Below are 19207 nucleotides of genomic sequence, written 5' to 3'. Positions count from 1 at the left end.
CTGATTGCAATTTTTTGCATCAACATTATTTCTGATCTGTAAAATGACATCTTTTCCGAATATCAGCCTATTCCCACAAGCTATACAGTACACAATTTGAAGTCATTTATAACGTAGTTTTGAGAAAATGTACAGTATATATGCTGTATTTCAAATTTCTTAAATTTGTGCTTGTAAAGTGATCTGATTTGTGCTGGTGGGTCACGATATGAGATTTGTATATTTTGCTAATCTTAGGAAAAATCGACACATTTCAGGGTGAAAGAATGACATTTTGTGTATTTTAATTGTGGCCAAATGTCAAAATGTAAGGGATTAGTGGAAGGTGGTGTTATGTTAGTCTAATTAGAAATAGGTGAAGAACTAAACAAATGTCTGTTGAATTAGGTTTTAAAAACGATAGCCAGTATATCGTACATCACACCATTTTGTATACCAGAGTAATTTGATCCTCCATGCAAGTGTGGTTTAGAGTCAAAATCTACCTGCTCACATGCTTCAATCTATCCCATGAACTATAGAGAGGACAAGTGTACAATTCTGTTGCAAAGTAAAATGCCAAGCAAAATGCTAAAAACCTCGGTCTTGCCCCCTTCCTGTGTTTTTCCATCCAATGAGATCATTGCATTATACAGGATTGTGTTGTGCTCTCCCACATGCGTCTTCTTGTCTCATTAGTTCTGCTACATTTAGTTCCAAGCTTCCTGTCAGCGGCTGACAGGGCATCCTTGTCCGTTGGCTTGTTTGGGCAGTTTGCTTGCACTTCTACTTTTGTAGAAAAGTTGTGGATGTTTTTTTTTTTTTCTCCGTAAACTTAATAAGCTTTCCAGCTCTTTTGATGCTTTTCATTGAGCGCTGTCAACAAAACTTTTCACACTTGCACACTCACAAATCAATCAGATAGCACGCAATACGTAAAATGTCATCCAATTTTCCCTGAAGCGTTATGGATAAAAAAGTGTTTAGTGTACAGCTTGTATAAAAGTTTAGAGTTTTAATAATTTTTTGGACTGCTCGCAAGAAAAGTGAGTGCACCCAAAGTGGCAATATCCAAATTGTGATCAATTATCAATGTTGTCCCTTGAAATTATATAATAAAATACCCCCAAACATGTGAAGCGTAGACTCACTTTTGTGAAAAATTGCATTGCGTTGAAAATTGTAAAATTAAATCCGGATTGGAATTCGTTTTAGCTGGTGATCCACATTAATATACAAGGGAAGTCGAATTTCACTACCAACCAAACCACAAGGAATCATACCTCATAATATTAAAGCTCTTGATGTGTATCTGACAAATATTTGTTTTGTGACCGAGGGATTGTCAGTGGTGAGCCGGTTTGACAAAATACCCAGTCAGCCTACGGGTTATTACTTTATCATTATTGAAAATGGCAATGAAAAACGCTGCGATTAAAACAAAATTAAATACCAATGGCAAATAAGCAATGTGTGATCAACAGCAGTGGCGAGGGGTGAGTATCGGACCTGGGAATTCAATGAACTGTGACGCGACCTAATGCACTGCTTAATAACCCCACATCACATCCTAAAAAAATGTACAAAAATCAATATAAGTATACGCGGCCATAAAGAAGAAACTGAGGCATTTCATGTATTTGAGGTTGAATACCTTCATTACTGAAGCAAAAAAGCCTCTCTCCTATCCACCTTTATCTTCCAATATTTATCAACTCCAAACCTCTACACTACTATATAGCAGTTTACAATCAATATTTTTCATCTAGATGCTGACGCAGAGGCAGCAGACCTTCTTTCTTTGCTCCCGCCTATGTATGTAAGCTAACTGTTCGTCTCATCTGTATTACTTGGAAATTGACCTCCCAAAAAAATCAATTTGCGGGTTGATACAAGCCAGCCAGCAACAGTGTTGGTTGACCATTCTCATGAACTCGTGTGTTACTTGAAAAGTGCACCTCGAAGATGAATTTTTAATCCTGTCCAACATCGCCTTGCTCCATAAATCAAGCTCATTTTAAGCACAGACAATCAAATCAGAAGAATCAACATAGCTGAACCAATCGGTGGACGGAAAAATGCCAATGTCACTTTGAGGATTTGTGAGGGCGCAGAGTGGTGACTCTATAATCTGATTGGTCGACGGCGATCACGGCGAACCCCCCCCCCTGCCAACGATTACGTCTCAGCACATCAACCCTCCCTGTCAACGATTATACACAAATGGTCTTACTTGAAGTCTCTACTGTAAAAGAGAACATTATTTTTATCATCATTTTTATTTTATTTAAAAAAATTAATTAGCAACAACAACAGCAATCTTTTTTTAAATTCATTAGGCTGTAAAATAACACTTTCATGTTTCTTGCGTTGCCCACCCACAACACTGTGAACACCCGCACACTCGCTTTTTGGCACCTGCACATTTGCAGATTTGAAAAAAGCAAAACAAAAAAACGTATTTTAAATTGTTTTTTAATTTTTTTTTTTTTAGGGGGATAACCCTTATATTTCACTGTGATTGGCTGCTGTTACACACCTTTCCACCATGTCTGATCGCTTGCAGATGTCAAAACTGGTCACTGTAATACCACTATTCAAAATGATCGCAAATGTCATGAATCTTGTTATGACCGAGCGCGACGGAGTTGAGCTGCTGTACATGCATCGCAAAAAATAGAATAAAAATAATAATAATTTAAAAAAATGTTTTTGTTTGCATCGGTACTGGCGGACCAGTGGTTGGTGAGCACAGCTATAAATTATGTGGCAATCACATGCTAAACAGTCTTATCTCTGGAAAAGTAAAACTAGAACCAAAACAGTTTAAAGTTTTTTTTTTCCCCTCATCGAGTGAGAGCTGCTTGATTTATAACCGCAATAAAGATGACATCAGTAATGAATGTGTGTCCGCTGGAGTCTTCAGCTTCTTAATGGATTAAAAGACTCGTTCCCTTTTTGCTCTGATGATTACACTGAAATTCTGCTTGGGTAAATCATTTTCAATCCGTTTTTTGTTGGAGAATGTTGACAAATAAAATTGTTTTGACTGAAAGCTTCTTGAGTTTTATCACCACTAAATAAAGACTGGTTGATTGCCACAGACACAAGGTCAATTTGCCAATTTGAGCTCAATCAGAAACAAAAAGAGGATTTGAAGAACAATACAAAGAAGGACATAAGTACAAACCAATCATGAACTGAACAACAAAGGGCGTATAACTGAAAAGTAAACAGATCAAGGCCGAAGGACCAAAACAATTACCAGAGAGCAATTACCAACTCGTCATATATATATATATATATATATATATATCACTCCAGTGATGCAGGAAGCCACACGGGTGAGTGAGCAGAAGTAATGTGCAAGTTGGAGTATGGTGTACAATTTAGGACTCCCTCAGTTGTCAGAATCAGGTGTCAGATGTAAGATGATAAAGCAACAAGAACACAGCGTTCATGTTTGTCATGTGTATGGGACAGCACCTTTGGGAAAATAACACCGGGAAATTATCTGTGCAATCTTCGGAATTAAATGATTGACCATACGAAAATACGGCCTCAAACTAAGAAACGTTAACGATGTTGATGGAAGTTGGCTATCCGTCTATTCGCTTCATTTTATAGCCTTTCGCGTGGCAATCAGAAGTGATTATTAGTGAACAGACGTGTATTTAGACCAGGGGTGGGCAAACATTTTGATTGGCGGGCCACAATGGGTTCTAAAATTTGACAGAGGGGCCGGACCAGGAGCAGAGGGATGGAATGTTTCGGAAAAAAAAAAAAACATTTAATTTTAAATGAAAGTGTACAATAGCATTACAACAATATATATGTTTTTGAAAACCCACAGTATTTACAAAATAAAACATTAACAAAGTTTATTCATTTAATTATTTTTCAAGTTTGGTGGGCCGGATTAAAACGTTTAACGGGCCCGCATGTGGCCCCCGGGCCGTAGTTTGCCCACGCTTGATCCAGACTGTCTGACGACACATTTATTTTCTGATCATCAGACGGTCCATAGACAGATCTTTCCCCAAGATATTTCAGCCAGCTAATGACTTTTAAAATGATCGCTAAAATCTGACACAGCAATTCTAATAATGAGACAGATTTGTTTCTAAGACCTCTTGCTTCTTACATTATTTCTCAAACCCGACTCAGACAATTGAGAATGTCCTAAAACAGGGGTCCTCAATCCTGTTCCTCAACAGCCAGTGTCCTGCCTATTTCCCATCTCTTCCCTGCTGCACCACACCTGATTCGAATGAACAGATAAGTAGCAAGGTCTGCAGAAGCTAGATAACGATCCTGATCATTTGAATCAGGTGTGTTGCCACAGGGATTGGTGGAAAACAGGCAGGCCCTCGAGGAACCGGGTTGAAGACCCCACCCCACTCTGTGGAGATATGTAGACATGGGGAAAGTCAGATAATATTTAGTTGCTAGCAAATAAATTGTGATCAGGTTCTTGGAACAGAATGTTTGACTAAATTGTTTTTCCAATTCTTTTATCATCTTTCAAGGGTATCTGGTCTCATATCGTTGAGTATTATTTTCTGCACCAACCTGATGATGTGGAAGACAGCCGATAAGAGGAGCTCATTATAGATGGCCACCGCCATGTAGCGTGGTTCGTGAAAGGCTGAGTGAATTGTTCGAACGGCGTAGCACAGGTAAACACCCCACAACAGGAAAAGCAACTCCGCTGGGAAGCAAAGGAAATGAAATTGGATTGAAAGGGAAATTCTCCTTCCGTGTCTACTGTATTATCCAAATGAATTCAGTTGCTTTAAAATATGTTCTTGAATACCCCAATGCATATTTTTTTTTGCCTTTGCAGAGCACATTTGCTAATCAATTATTTCATTTAAGGAGCTATGTTCTAATTTATAGGCAAATATTTTCCAGGTTAATCCCAAGGACCTGAAGAAGCAAGGGTTTTATTAAACAATATAAATATAATAATTTAATGAATGACAAGTTTACAAGTCTGTGATTCCCAGTTTTGCCATTCACTGTGTTTTGATGAGGCACAAATGACAAATTTTGACTCACATTGGATGCATTTTCAATCGCCTTTGTCCTTGTCAGCATCCGTCTATCACATCTAACTTTGGATGGGTCGCCAGGCAATCACAGGGTACGACTAAATAAACAGCCATTCACTCACACCATGGGCAATTTAAAGTTTTTTTAAAAAATTTTTTTTTATGTTTTGGGAATGTGGAATGAAGCAAGGGCACCTGGAGAAAACTCGCAAACATTGAACATGCAAACTCTATTCCACTATTTTAGAAGTATATATAAAATATATATTTGAAAGCTCCAAGTTTGCAGTTGCTGCATACTTATACAGTAATCAGCCAAAGTGAAAACAAATCAAACTTACTGTATAAATGACAAAAGAGATGATAAGATCTTGATTTATATATTTACAGAATCCACATGGCACTATCAACTCTACTCGCCGAGTCCAAAAATGATTTTCAGAGTTTAGATTCTATTACTAGTCATGAATAAATCTGGTCTATAAATCATCAAATGACAAGCTACTTAGTCTCAGGGTGTATAGGGACCTCCTCTTGTAGGATGCTAAGCACAACAAATCAAACAAATGCTTGTTTACTGTTGATATTCTCAAGACTATTGTTGTCATTTTGCGAGTCGAAAAAAAAAAATCTTTTTAGACAGATGAGTGTTCCCGTGTTGGCAATATTACAACACAGGCCAAATCACTGAGGTAATTTTCAGAGTATGACATCAGTCAAGAGTTTTCAGAGGCAGCTTCACAGGGGACTTCCTGTTGCAAGCATAGCCTCAACGCATTAGTGTGCGCTCAATGGTTGTCATAGCAACTAGCAGGCTCCCTCATTTCCTGTCCTACACACAGTACACGCATACAGATATTGTGAGATTGTTGTATTTAACGTCAGTCATTCCACTGAAAGCCCCAGTGTGTGAGATTCTGACAGCTTCTGTTTGTACATCTTCAGGGCATCGCTATTCTCCTCTCCTCTCCCTCTCCTTCCGTATTATATGAACAATGGAAGGCATACAGCAGTATCCAGGTAGGTAAGGAAGCAGCATTAGCGGACGTAATAACAAAATTGTTAGCAGGCTATTTTTTTTTTTTAAAGAATTTGATACCACTCGTTTTCCAGACTGATTATTTTAGCTTGAATACCCTACAGAGTACCGATACCACTTGTACTTTTGATACACAATGACAGATAATTGTGAAAAATAGACCTTTCTTTCCAAAGCATGATAATTCGCCATTATGTCAAACAAAAAAAGTCCTTTTTTTCCCCTCCTTAATTATTTGTGGCGAGTATCAGCAGTCTTTATAAGAACCTGATTAAATGAACTTTTTTGCATTTTTACTTGCCCATTTCTAGAGAAACATACAAAATGATGCGTGGTTGGTGTTTCTACCTGTTGAAATTGAGTGACGGATTATAACTTTAAAAGGTTGCAAATCAGTCACTTGGCATTTTATGCATTTACTTTTTGGGGTATTGAAGTCCTTTTACAGTGTTTTGTTTATTTAATTAATAAAACAATAATAATTCCCTGGATGTTAAACTGATGTTGAATGAACATAGTGATTGCTTTTCCACACACTTTGTACATTACAATGTTGAAATCACTCACCAACAGCCATCATGTAGTCCCACCGGTCCAGCAGACACATACTAAACTGAAGCCCTTCCGATGAGAGCCCGGCCGTAATTAAGGCCCGACTCAGCTCAGGGTTCTGGCAAACTGCCGAGGTCCAGGCCACCAAGAACCACAACACCACCAATAGGATTATAGTCAACATCCTCAGGACCCGCCAGCTGGTCATGTACGGTGTCCTTTGTGCCGTACGTGACAAAAACACCTTCAACACTCTGGATGGAGGAAGTGGAGAGGACAGCAGTGGTCACAGCTTTGAGGCGTCATTGTAAACATGCACACTGGTTCTTGGCACTCATTCATTTTGATGATTTTTCTTTTTTAATATTTGTTCGCTTAAATTTGTACGGTTGACAACTAATTGGCACATCCGTCTCATAGCACAGAGTTTGTGGGTCTCGCTCTTTCTCTCGCTCTCTCTCTCTCTCTATCACTCTCAGTCTATCTTGCTTGCTCTCTCATTCTCTCGCTCTCTCAAAAACAGAGTGGTTTGTTCACAAACTCGTAAATAGAAGCTTGCAAAATAACAGAACATGAAAAGGTTTGTCACAACCTCTACACCTTACAGCAGCACATTATAAAACTTCCATAACCCAGTTTATTACAATTAACTGTATTATGATATAGTGCTAAAATAGAGATAATTATAAAGAAAAAAATATCCTTCGAATTTTAAGGCAGTGGTCTCAAATTCTGGTCATTGAGGGTTGCTTACTGGAGCCTATCCCAGCTGTCTTCGGGCAGTAGGCGGGGTACACCCTGAATTGGTTGCCAGCCAATCGTAGAGCACACAAAGACGGACAACCATTCATGCCCACACTCAGACCTAGGGCCAATTTAGAGTTTCCAATTATCCTACCATGCATCTCTTTGGAATGTGGGAGTATACCAAAGTACCCGGAGAAAACCCACGCAGGCATGGGGAGAAAATGGAAACTCCACACTGGAGCCGGAACCGAACCCTGCACCTCTAAACTGTGCGGCCATCATGCTAACCAGTTGTCCACGCCTGATTCAAATGACCGTTATTGTAATCAGGCTCCTGAATAACTTGGTAATGAGGTGATCATTTTAATCAGAGGGCTTGGAGGAGGTAATCATCTTAGAAATGCAGGCGAGCCGCTCTCAAGGACCGGAGTTTGAAGCCCATCCTTTTGGGGTTTTTTTGCAGTCAGAGGGTGCATATCACAAATTAATTTTGTTGATGAATTCAATGCTTTTGAATTATACATACTATTGAAGCAAAGCAAAACGTTTTGGATAAATAAAGGTTATATAAAAACACAATGCAATTGTTTATTTGTGTTTGATGTATTATCATCTTATTTCTCTTTATTTTTAGTTTTAATGTACCTTAAAGAGGGACTGGAGTTGTCTACTCCTGCTTTAAAGATTTCACCGTCCAAGATCATGATTTGTAAGTGCAGCTGCTTGCCAGTGCGATATGCCGCTATTTACATATGATCAGATTAGTCGACTAATTACAACTATCATCAACGACGAGCAAAATGATCGTTTGTGACGGCTCTAGTTAAGAATTTGACACAGACTGGGCTAGTGCTCAACATTAAGGTATGTTATTCACGTGACACGCAAAACACTTGCCAGGTCATGCATAAAATCAAACCTGAATTGTGTGTTTGCTTACATGCGTGTGTTCTTTTGTGAGTATGTAAAGTGGTTATAACCTTCGTCCTGCCAACCCCACGTAAAACCAGCTACAACCGCCAGTGAGATTATTGTTGTTAAAAGAGCAATTAAAATAAAGAAAATACATCTGCTTGTTTACTACCAGCCATTTAGCTCATTGGAAAATTCACACGAGGCTTAGTTGCAAGATGTGTTTTATTCATTATCTGCATGGAATTTGTCCTCCATATAATGTCAATGCATCTACATAAAGGGCATACAAAAAAAATATACAACCCTCAAGCCAAAATGTGGAGATGAGTTGCCGTATGGTGGTAGAGATAAAATCATCAACTGCTGCAGATATGCAAACAGTCAAAGTCATAAGGAGCAGCTTGCAAGAGGTTTCCTCTTGGGCACACTTCACAGCCAAACAGCCAGCTCGGAAGATTATCAAACTGCTACATTTACCAGGAGAACACTCTGACCGGGCTGGACTCTTTCTCCGGTCTTCGAAGCACTCACACAGTACATGTCCGAGTAGAGACTTCATATTGCAACAGGAGATAAATATGATGTAAAAATAAATAAATAAATAAATAGCTCTTTCGTTGTAGATCCGGTAAAAGTTTGAGATTCACAAATATTTTCACAAAAGTGACTGAAAATAAGATCAATTCTAGTAGTTTACCTGTACAGCTTGAGGATGATGGTGCCATACATGATGGCGAAACCCAGCAGGCGAACCCATCTGAGCAGGATACAGCGGAACACACTAGGGTGGAAGTACAGTATCATAACCTGCAGGGAGGTACAACACAGTCCAGTCCATCAAAAAATAAATAATTAAATAAAGACAGACAGTATTCTGTTACAATAAAAATAGCATCGTGAATCTGCACTCATTTCAATTACACCTCTTTTACTGGCTGCGGGACGAATGTACAATCAATAAACTGATTGATTGTTAAATAAAGAAAATTGCATGTGAGCATCTTTCAAAGAATTTTCTGAACACTGGCCAGTGTTGAGACGATAATGTTGATTAGAGGAGTTGCCATGGCAGTGGTCTGCGTAACGGCAGCTGAACTTCCCATAGCTGAATTAAAACTGTTGCATCATACTGGATCAACAGCAACGCTGTCATTTGCAGCCAAATGGGGAAATTGATTTGCATTATTAACCAAATCCTTGTTGAACAATCGATTACTATGCTCATAACGATAGAGCAATGTTCTTTGCAAGCAGAAGAGTAAAAAAACAAAGTAGTTCATCCTTTCCGAGTGACAGTGTATACATGTTTTATGCATTATGCTTTGTAATGGTGCCGCACTTTCAGGTACAATCCTTCTGGCAAATGGGCATTTAATCTCAGGTTAGAATGTAAACGCACACAATCAAAGGTATGCATTCAACACCTGAGGGGTACACACACATTGTTTCCTTGCACACTTCCGCTTTCTGTCAAATTCACGCAAAAGGAATATGACATGAACATGAAGGCGAGTCTCCAGTAGGTAAAAATAAGAGACAGACTTGGCCTCATGCCTGCCAACACCTGCTGTCATCTCTTAGCCGCATGGTGTTCAGACAGTATGTTATGTCTGCTTCCAGAATGTGAACATTCACAATGGCAAACACTAAACACTTTCCAAATTTGTACACATATATATATATATATATATATATATATATATGATTCTTAAACATGCTTTTCCACAATAAAAACAATATCAAAAGTTATCTAGAGTGATATAGTGTCATTTAACACAAAAGGCCGAGTATACTCACACAATATAGAGCATATATTATTATCATCACATTATTGTGACCTCTTTGACAATCAACAATTGATGCACCAATTGTTTATGATCTCGCTTAAGTTGAAATAGTTAAGCTAGTATTAGCACTAACCCTCCCGGTTGTATTTTAACTCACTCCTTGCATGCATGTCTTTATTAAATTGTAAATCATTATTCTCACAGTGCTTGCCTTGTGCTATTTCTTGCCCACTAAACATTTCCCTCCCGACACAAGACAATAAGCTCCACCAGAACCAGACCACTCATCCCAAGCAGCCTGTTCATCCTTGACTCGTGTGTTTAATCCCCGCCGAAATATGCTGCAAGTTGCGACATCGTTGAATCCACTCTCAGCTGCAAAAATACCAAAGGAGAAGGATGGACAATTGTTTGGGAGTTATTCTTGCAAAAGCCCACCCATTTCCTAAAATGCTCCTCATCTCTGATGGTCAGGGTGGTATTGATCTACATACTGCTGGCTTTGCATATTTACTGCCCATGCAAGCTTCAGCTTTATCAGTGAGAAGACTCATGATAAATGCAAAACTTAAATACGCTGGCGAATGACCTGTCCACACGTGTAGAGTAATATTATCATGTATGATTTGTAGGAGATGATGACATGTCTGGCGATAATCCAACCGGGATCTTATCTGATTTAATCATGATCTAAATGTATCAATATTAATCGTCAAAACTGACAACCAAAAACAACGTGACAATAGCAGTAGCGGATACGTCCCATCAGCGTGTAAACATCACTGACTAACATTAACAGCAGGTGCGACCCAGGAGACTCCGCCCATCAACACTCAACCTGGAAAGTCAAAGGCAAAAGACACACAGGCACAGAACCAGGAAGTGACCAGACTGAGCCCCACAGGGAACAAAAGAAGTATCGATAAAAAAAAAAAAAAATGAACAAAAAAAGTCTGAGTATATTTTGGTGGTTTGTATGTTTTGGGGTGCCTCATGCTAACCTGATATTTTTATTTGCATCCTGCATGGTCCCTTTCTTCATCTATTTCTCTTCAGAGCAACCATCCACTCCACTGCAGACAGACACACGGCAATAAGTCACCTTTGCAAATGGAAGGCAACTGTACGCTACTTTACTTCTTCCTCCTAACAAAGTATGAGCCTTTACAGTCTCTTCAACACAACCATTGCCCATCCTTCATTCTGTCGACTCCAACCACAAACATGCGGAGAGTCAAGCGGACAAACAGTGTCACGCCCTTTCCACAGTGCTCCCTACATCCGCTAAGTCACGGGGGACCATACAATAAAAAGGCACATTTTTATATCACCAAGAGGGAGCGGTGGCCCTCTATGGTTTGCACCCAACCAATCATGCCTCCTCCATCAATTAATCATCCGATGTACTGTATTTTTAAAACAAGCAGTGCTAGAACTTGATGGACTGTTTAAAAATGCATTGAGCACCAGAACGGAGCAGCTGCGCCATGCTTGGCTGAGGACGCCTGTGAAGACAGCAGAAAAGACAGTTACTGTATTTTTTTGGCGTAATTGTACAGGCTAGGAGGCAAACATCAAGGTGAGATGAAGAGGGGAATGCTTTAAAGGAGAACCCGGGGAAAGGTACTTAAAAGGTACCAGGATGGTGGGAAGTGCAGAAAAAAAGAGCACAGAGAATGAAAGGAGAAGACCTCCTAGATGTGCACATAAGAGAGTGGCAGCATATTTGGGGGAAGCTATTTTTGGTATCTTTTATGCAACTGGGGGAACAGAATGCAGCTCTGCAAACTCCAATTCGTCTTGAATATTCTGTCACGTGAGGGTGAACGTCTGCGGCAACAAAACTAACAGATGCTTGCTGTCTTTTGCAAAGATAACACAGATCTTTCGTGCTGAACATTCTAAAGCTCTTTTTCGTTCATGGAATAATAACAGCAAAGCTCAAGCCCACGTTTTAGACTTCAAGCGGTATTTGAAGGGAGAGAATCCCCAGTTTCCCTCAGATCTCGCTGTAATGTGGAAATTTCGTCCATCCGCTTCCAAGCTTAAGACGCGCGTCTGAGGCAACACCTCAGGTACAATGTGCACGAGCTTAAATGTGCTGCACATGTGAATGATACCCTCTGATATTCACCCACATGGAGGCAACACAAAGGCTGGCAAAGTTCAGACATACTATAGTGCACGCTCACGGGAATAAAAGATAGTGACTTCAAAGGAAATTTATTTGCATTTAGTTGCAGATATTACTTGCTGACACGTTCTGATATGTCTGATTAGCATTAATTTTCTTCTTGTTAATGCAAATATTTCCTCCTCCTGTTATCTCGTCCCCCTCCAACAATTCCGTGCCCAGACTGACCCCGACTTTTCCACTCACGCCTTGGACTCTACGGTCAGAAACAGGCACACAGACGGAGATAGCAAAAAAGGAAAGTAAACAAACTGATGAGGAGAATTGATCCTCGTCTTACGAGGCTGCCAAGATGATGATGAAAATGCCTGTATAGTAAACTTTAGAGGTAAGAAAGAAAAAAAAATAGGAAACGTGCAAACACTTAAGTCGGTATTGAGACTTGTTGAAGGTCATGTACACAAAAAAAGTTTGCAAAGGTTTTACACTTTTCCATGCAGTGAAAGCAGCAAATTAAAATTACAATGCAAAAAAATAAATAAATGTAACCAACATTAAATTTATCAAATCGGCAAAATATCCTTGTTCTTTCTCTTCCAAGATACGTTTTTTCTTCTTACCAGAGAGTGCATTTAGCTGCTTACTTGTTTCAAAAAAGAAATCTTGCCAAGTCAAGTTGTGCTGTTCGAGTGCCAGACAGTTTTTCTTTAATGTTGTTGCATGGGTTTCATTATGTCACAACTTAATTCCGTCTACAAATGCGCTAAATGCTCAGCTTTTGGGTGTGTCTTTTATGTTGTCATGAAATTAATTTTGACCTATTACCACTCATGATGCGCAACTTTGTCAAAGTTGGGTTCTGTGAGGTGACGCTACACTATGAAATCAAACCTGTTAGTCACCCGAGGAGAAGGAAACAAATAAATAATGAGGTAGCTCCAAAAATGATGGAACAACAAAAACATGGAAATTGAATTTTTAGAAATTGTAAGTGAAATATAAATGAAATATGTCACTCTGAGTAAGATAGAGTTGCACCAGTTAGTACTCAACATAGTTCATTTTTTTCTTTTTTTTTTTTTTGTTACTTGTTCCAACACAAAGCTTCAGCGGATTCATTAATTCACACATGACCTACTTCATGTGTCATCCATGACTCAATAAATCACGCTTTGATACATGCTTCAGAAATTCCATCCAGATTGCTCGACACGCGCATCAAAGCCTCGGCATATTTTGACACACCACTAGTTATCAGAGCTGCCAACATAAAGAAATTCACATTCAGAACAATTGATCTGAATTTGCATATTTTCAAAATTCTGTCAAGAACTTTACTGTGGGATTTTTATCGCAGTGTGTGTCTCTCTTTTTTTTTTTTTTTTTTGCATGATTGTCACGCGAAGTCAAGCCAAATGTATTTGTATTGCCATTAATCACAATAGAAGGGCTTCGCAATATTTACAACCTCCACTGATCTTAGTTCCCAGGAGGGCAAGGAAAAAAAGAGAAACACACAGACACCATACACACATATAATCCCTTACATGTATACAAAACTCACACAATCAGTATTGCTATGGGCAAATATTGACAAGAAATAGCAATAGCCTACTGACGGATGAGCAGTGGAAATGACGACTACTTACAGGGAAGTACAGCAGTAAAGCTCCGAACAACATTGCTTCCAGTAGAATGAATCCAGAAGTGCGGATACTCTGTGTAGGAGCAAAGAAAATAATGATAGCATCATATAATATACAATATATTCATAGTACTCAGCATCAATATACAAAGTAATAAACATGTTTGGTTTGCGCAGATGGGGCGGAATCTTAGCAAGTAGGTGCAGATAGTCAAGTCTGGATATTTAAACTGATTAAGTAGGTAGGTTGAAGGATTGGGGCTTGCAAAGTTAGATGGGTATTTTGGTTGCTAGGTGGGCAGATTGCAAAGAAGTCAGTGAAGTAGGTGGGTTTGAGTAGGTAGATTTGAATAGTCATCGGACGATTGGAAAGTAGGTGTCACTATAATGGGAAATGCAAGGTAGGTGATGCAAGGCAAGTCGATGTAACAATATAGGTAGAAGTAAATAGATTGTCAGATATAGGAAGGTCCAGCATATTTCAGAATCCGAATCAGAATCAGAAATCCCTTTATTGTCATTGTACAGTGTGCAACGAGATTAGAGAGCTCCCCTCTCCAGTGCAATACAACAATAATTTCATCAAATATAGAAATTAGATAAAAAAAAGAATAAATAATGAGATGGAAAATAGTTTGGTATGTTTAGAAAGCCAGGTTGCTTGGAAGGCAGGTTATGTTGAGAAAGGTGCCGTAGTTTGCCGGGCATATAGTGGGTAAAATAGGGAAGTAAAATTAAGTACATGTCTATGGATAGACGGAGTGATGGCCAGAAGAAGCCATCTGAATCACTAGTTGGAACTTTCTTTCCAACTAGTTCACAAAAAAGGTTAAGCTCTTGAGCAGAGGTGGGCAAACTTTTTTATTCGTGGGCCACAATGGGTTCGAAAATTTGACAGAGGGGCCGGGCCAGCAGCAGAAGGATGGAGTGTTTTGGTAACCTCACCTCAACGGAGAAAAAAAAAATAGATTTAATTTTAAATGAAAATGAACAAAAGCATGACAAGAAAATATCTGTCTTTGACACACCACAGTATTTAGAAAATAAAACATTAGCAAGGTTTATTTATTTTTTTTTTTTCAAGTTTGGCGGGCCGAATTAAAACTTAACGGGCTGCATGTGGCCCTTGGGCCGTAGTTTGCCCACACCTGCTCTTCAGGCTTCTGTCCCCCGGTGGCCAAAACCTTGTGTTCTTTGAATTACTTTTTGCGGTCTGGTAACAATGTCGGCATGGGAATAATAAATGGAATTAAAACGTCATTATTATATCTTGTGGGTTTTATTCATGGTATCTGTTTATGTTTCATTTGTGGTTAATGGCAGGATACAAACTAAAAAAAATCAGAAGGACATGATGTGCTTATGTTCAGATTGGTGTTGAATAAAAGATGGGACATTGGCATTGTGATTGTGAATATTTTTTTTATTAAGAAACATTTTTTTTCTACCTATATTGACACCTTTGCCTTATTGAGGCAATGGCAATATTTTTTAACAGTTACTTTTGACTCATTACTCCACTTACAATAAACAGTTTTGCTTAAGCTTTGTGAGTTGTCACTGCACTTCTAAATGAAACTAGTTTGTTACTCGAGATTCAGAACACAACAAGGGACAACGGGAGAACACGGGAACTAGGCAGGTAGGGGTCTGACAACAAGCGTAATATATCTGCTTACTTTACTTCTCCTGAAGTGGTAGACCGCCACCATGCTGGCCAAGTCCAGCACCATGCACAGACCTTGGAAGGAGGCCACAGCAAGCCGCAGCCCGCTGTCTTCCTGAGCGAGACAGGGTGTGTTGTCTCTGCAGTAGGGACAGCCCACCCGGCAAGGGAGGCACTTATTCGCAACATCAGAAACGCCATCTCTGTGAGAGCCATGCACCTTACCTGAGAACAGAAGAGGGCTGAGTCAGACTTATGTTAAATATGGATGAGTTCAGGGACACAACAATGGCCTTCGGAGGATTTTTTTGTTTGATTTATTTTATTTCTTTGAGCGCAGCAACTTGTGTCTGTGTTTGTATTTGGAGCGACACTTCAACGAGTGGATTGGCTTTAATAGATTTGTTTAATGAGCAGCAGTCACTAGTCCCATAAATCAAAACTGTCACAGCAGGGACAAACATAAAAGCTTTAATTAGGGATTGATGAGAGAGAAGAAAATAAAGCATCGCCATACCACATTTTTAATCACTCATGTCTGGATGAATCTATCAAGTCTGTTCTCTCAGATTGCTTTTCCAAGATATCAGAAAGTACTCCGCGGGTTACTTGAGTTACTTCTAATGTAATTTGTACTAATAGATTCCAAAAACAAATTGAACGGGTTCCTTTGGCAACACGTCTGTTGAGACCAGATTAGGAGTTAGTCTATTAAATCTGACATAAAGCCTCTAATTTCTTCACTGACCATCTGTGCAGCACTTCTTAAGAATTGTGCATGTTCAAGTCATATTTCCATTGTGATATATTTTTTTTATATATATTCTATGTGTTGTCAAGTGATTATTTTTTTTTTTAGATAATTAATCACAAAAAATTCCATGATTAATCACGATGAATCACATTTTTCAAATACTGTTTTTTGCGAAGCTTATAACAGATATTTACTTGAATAATATCTTGGAATTGATGCAAAATCACCAAATATGAAGTACGTATATTTAATTCAAAGACCGTTATAATAGCTTTCTTGGATTCTTGAATACGATCTAAATGGAGACATCTTTGCAGACATTTATTTTCGAAACATTTCTCAAAACTGCCCACAAGCGCCACACTCCAGCAGTGTTGGTTTGCAAGGCCCAGTGGTAACTTAAACAGTGTTTTGTTCTGAGACGTGCTAAAGACAGCTAATATGGCACAATATTTGCAAAGTATGCAAATAATTTTTAAGTAAATCAAACTGAGTTAATATTTAACTGAGTTAATTTTTTGGGATTAATCACCTGAGTTAATGCTTTAATTTTGACAGCCCTAATATATATATATATATATATATATATATATATATATATATATATATATATATATATATATATATATATATATATATATATATATATATATATATATATATACATATATATATATATATATATATAATATTTATTTATTTATTTATTTATTTTTAATATATATTTTTATATTCTTAAATCCCTAACAGTTCCCATTCTAAATCCACATTTAGGGTTGGGGAAAAAAGTCAACGAGTTGATCACTTGGTCTTCCAATGATTTTGTTAATTGTAGTCCATGCCATTATATATATTTTCTGAAGAATAAGCAGCATAGAAATAAGATGTGTGTGACAATACTTAACCGAGAGATTTTGTGAATTCTGACTAGAGTGTTATTCAGTTGCCGTCCATGATTCTCTCTTATCAAGAAAGATGAAAATCTGCCATGGTTGTCATGTTCTTGCGATATACTTTGCTTTTTTGCCATCATATACTGAAGGATTAGGTGCGTATTGTCATAAAAAAATACATTGCAAAAACGGGGCTTAAACAAACAAGAAAAAAGGAGTACAATAAACTGCGGAAGTAGTCTATGTGTGCCCTGTGATTGGCTGGCAACCTGTTCAGGGTGTCCCCCGAAGATATCTGGGATAGGCTCCAGCATCCTCGTGATGGATGGATGTCTTAAAACTCACGCATACACCTATGTACATTATTAAGATTTTCTTCAATGGTTGAAGTAAGTGAAATGTCGTCGCACAAAACCTTTGAAGAAGAATTCTTTTTGCAAACACAGAACCGGTATATTCTGCCTTCATTTCAGATATTTATCTTTGGTTACATTTTAGTGTTTTTGGAAACTACTGGAAAAAAACACAGTTTTTGGAACAGGCACGCTACTCATATGGACCTGCCGACACCACTTCGTTGACCCCTGCTCTAAACACTCAATGTCATTGTTCCTGCCCTGCCAACACTACATTTTCTTGCTGTAATGCACCATTGGGTGTTGAACATTTAACACTTTCTTAAATGTTATTTAAACACCAGATAGTGTTGATGCCTCATCATAATGATGAGACGGTTTACAACAAAGGTTTGGGGGTTTTTGAGAAGGCCAACTAGTGTTGAAACAGTTTTCTGTGTCATTGCATTCATAGTAATTTCAACTGTTTGCAATGCTTTCACCAATTCTGCAATTAATATTTCTTCTGCTTCATAATCCTGTATGGGTCTTAGACTGGGGATCTTAAACTGCACACCATAGCTAAAAATTTCCACAGGCGCAATAACATGAATTACTCTATCCTGAATTTTGCCGCTTCATAACCCCTAGGATATCCCTTCAAAGTTAGAATAAAAATATCAAACAAAAATGAAAGACTGTCAACCATTATTATTATCCTGAAAGACCTGTAATAGAATATACATGTTTCGATGACATGCAGCTGCTATATGTATTGTAACACCAAAGAAGGATTTGTCACCTACTTTTAAAGCCATTGAGCGCCACACGGCTTGGATGGTAAAATCCTCTCTTGCATTGGCACTTGTATTTGTCCAACACAAATCCGTGGCCAGCGATGGGCAAGCACTGTGAAAAGAGAAAACAGATAATAATGAGAACACTTCAAGGGAGTATTAGCCAGCCGCCACTTTCAACTGAAACACAACATTTCGGTTGTGAAAAGTTAAAGAAACACGTGTGATAAATGAGTTGTCTGCTGAGCCTGAATAACAAAAATGAGGCCGGGGAATGATTGTTGGATTTGAAATCCTTTAACATGGAAAAGGGGTTTTGAAATGTCATCCTTGTTTCCATTTCTGTAAAGGATCCATTCATTCTGGAATAAAGCAATTTGCTGCATGTATGCTCTCCTGTTAATTCTTAAGTACACACGAACCTCAGGACATCCCAGAGATTCTTAATTAAGCCAAACAATTGGGCGTAAACAATGAATCAGGAATAGCAACCCACAAAACTTCCAAGAACCTCAGGACAAGTCAGTGCAACAATCAAATATTTTACTAGTAGATTTCTTGAGTCAGCAACAAAGTGAGTTGTGTCTAATAAGTTTAATCTACAGGCTCCATCAAATGATTTTGACAATGTATATATTTGTATCTGCACGGAATAATCTTTGCTCATACTTACAATGCTGCTCTCATTCTGGCCCGGTGTGGTTTGTTAATTGAACTTGCTAAAGTCGTGTTATTGAGTCTTCAATATTATCCACATGCTCCTCTGCAGAAGGAGGCAGCAGCAGCCGTTCGAGATATAAACACGCCTGGTGTCAAGGGAAATCATAGAGCTTTGCCAAGTAACAGGGACACTAATTCATATCTAAATTAAGAATTAAGGGTTGTTTGCAGAATTCCAGCTTCTGCATAA

At 38.5% G+C, this 19207-nt stretch overlaps 1 protein-coding gene across 2 annotated transcripts in view; it reads right to left on the bottom strand.

Annotated features, from left to right (window-relative positions):
• Positions 1–19207, bottom strand: part of gpr158b (G protein-coupled receptor 158b) — a 47764-nt gene that overhangs the window by 7031 nt on the left and 21526 nt on the right. For both annotated transcript variants that reach the window (XM_088311826.1, XM_088311827.1), the window contains exons 3-8: positions 18307–18409; positions 15532–15743; positions 13857–13925; positions 8984–9093; positions 6640–6878; positions 4552–4690 (exon numbers count right to left, since the gene is read on the bottom strand). In XM_088311826.1, the coding sequence (XP_088167952.1) occupies positions 4552–4690; positions 6640–6878; positions 8984–9093; positions 13857–13925; positions 15532–15743; positions 18307–18409 (872 nt within the window). The remainder of the gene's footprint in view (positions 1–4551; positions 4691–6639; positions 6879–8983; positions 9094–13856; positions 13926–15531; positions 15744–18306; positions 18410–19207) is intronic.

The sequence above is a fragment of the Idiotropiscis lumnitzeri genome, chromosome 12 (genome assembly GCF_059441095.1).
Source record: "Idiotropiscis lumnitzeri isolate Australia: NSW breed Sydney's pygmy pipehorse chromosome 12, RoL_Ilum_1.0, whole genome shotgun sequence".
In the NCBI taxonomy this organism is placed as follows: Eukaryota; Metazoa; Chordata; class Actinopteri; order Syngnathiformes; family Syngnathidae; genus Idiotropiscis; species Idiotropiscis lumnitzeri.
Note: the sequence above shows the minus strand (reverse complement) of the source record. Positions and strands in the feature narration are given on the sequence as shown.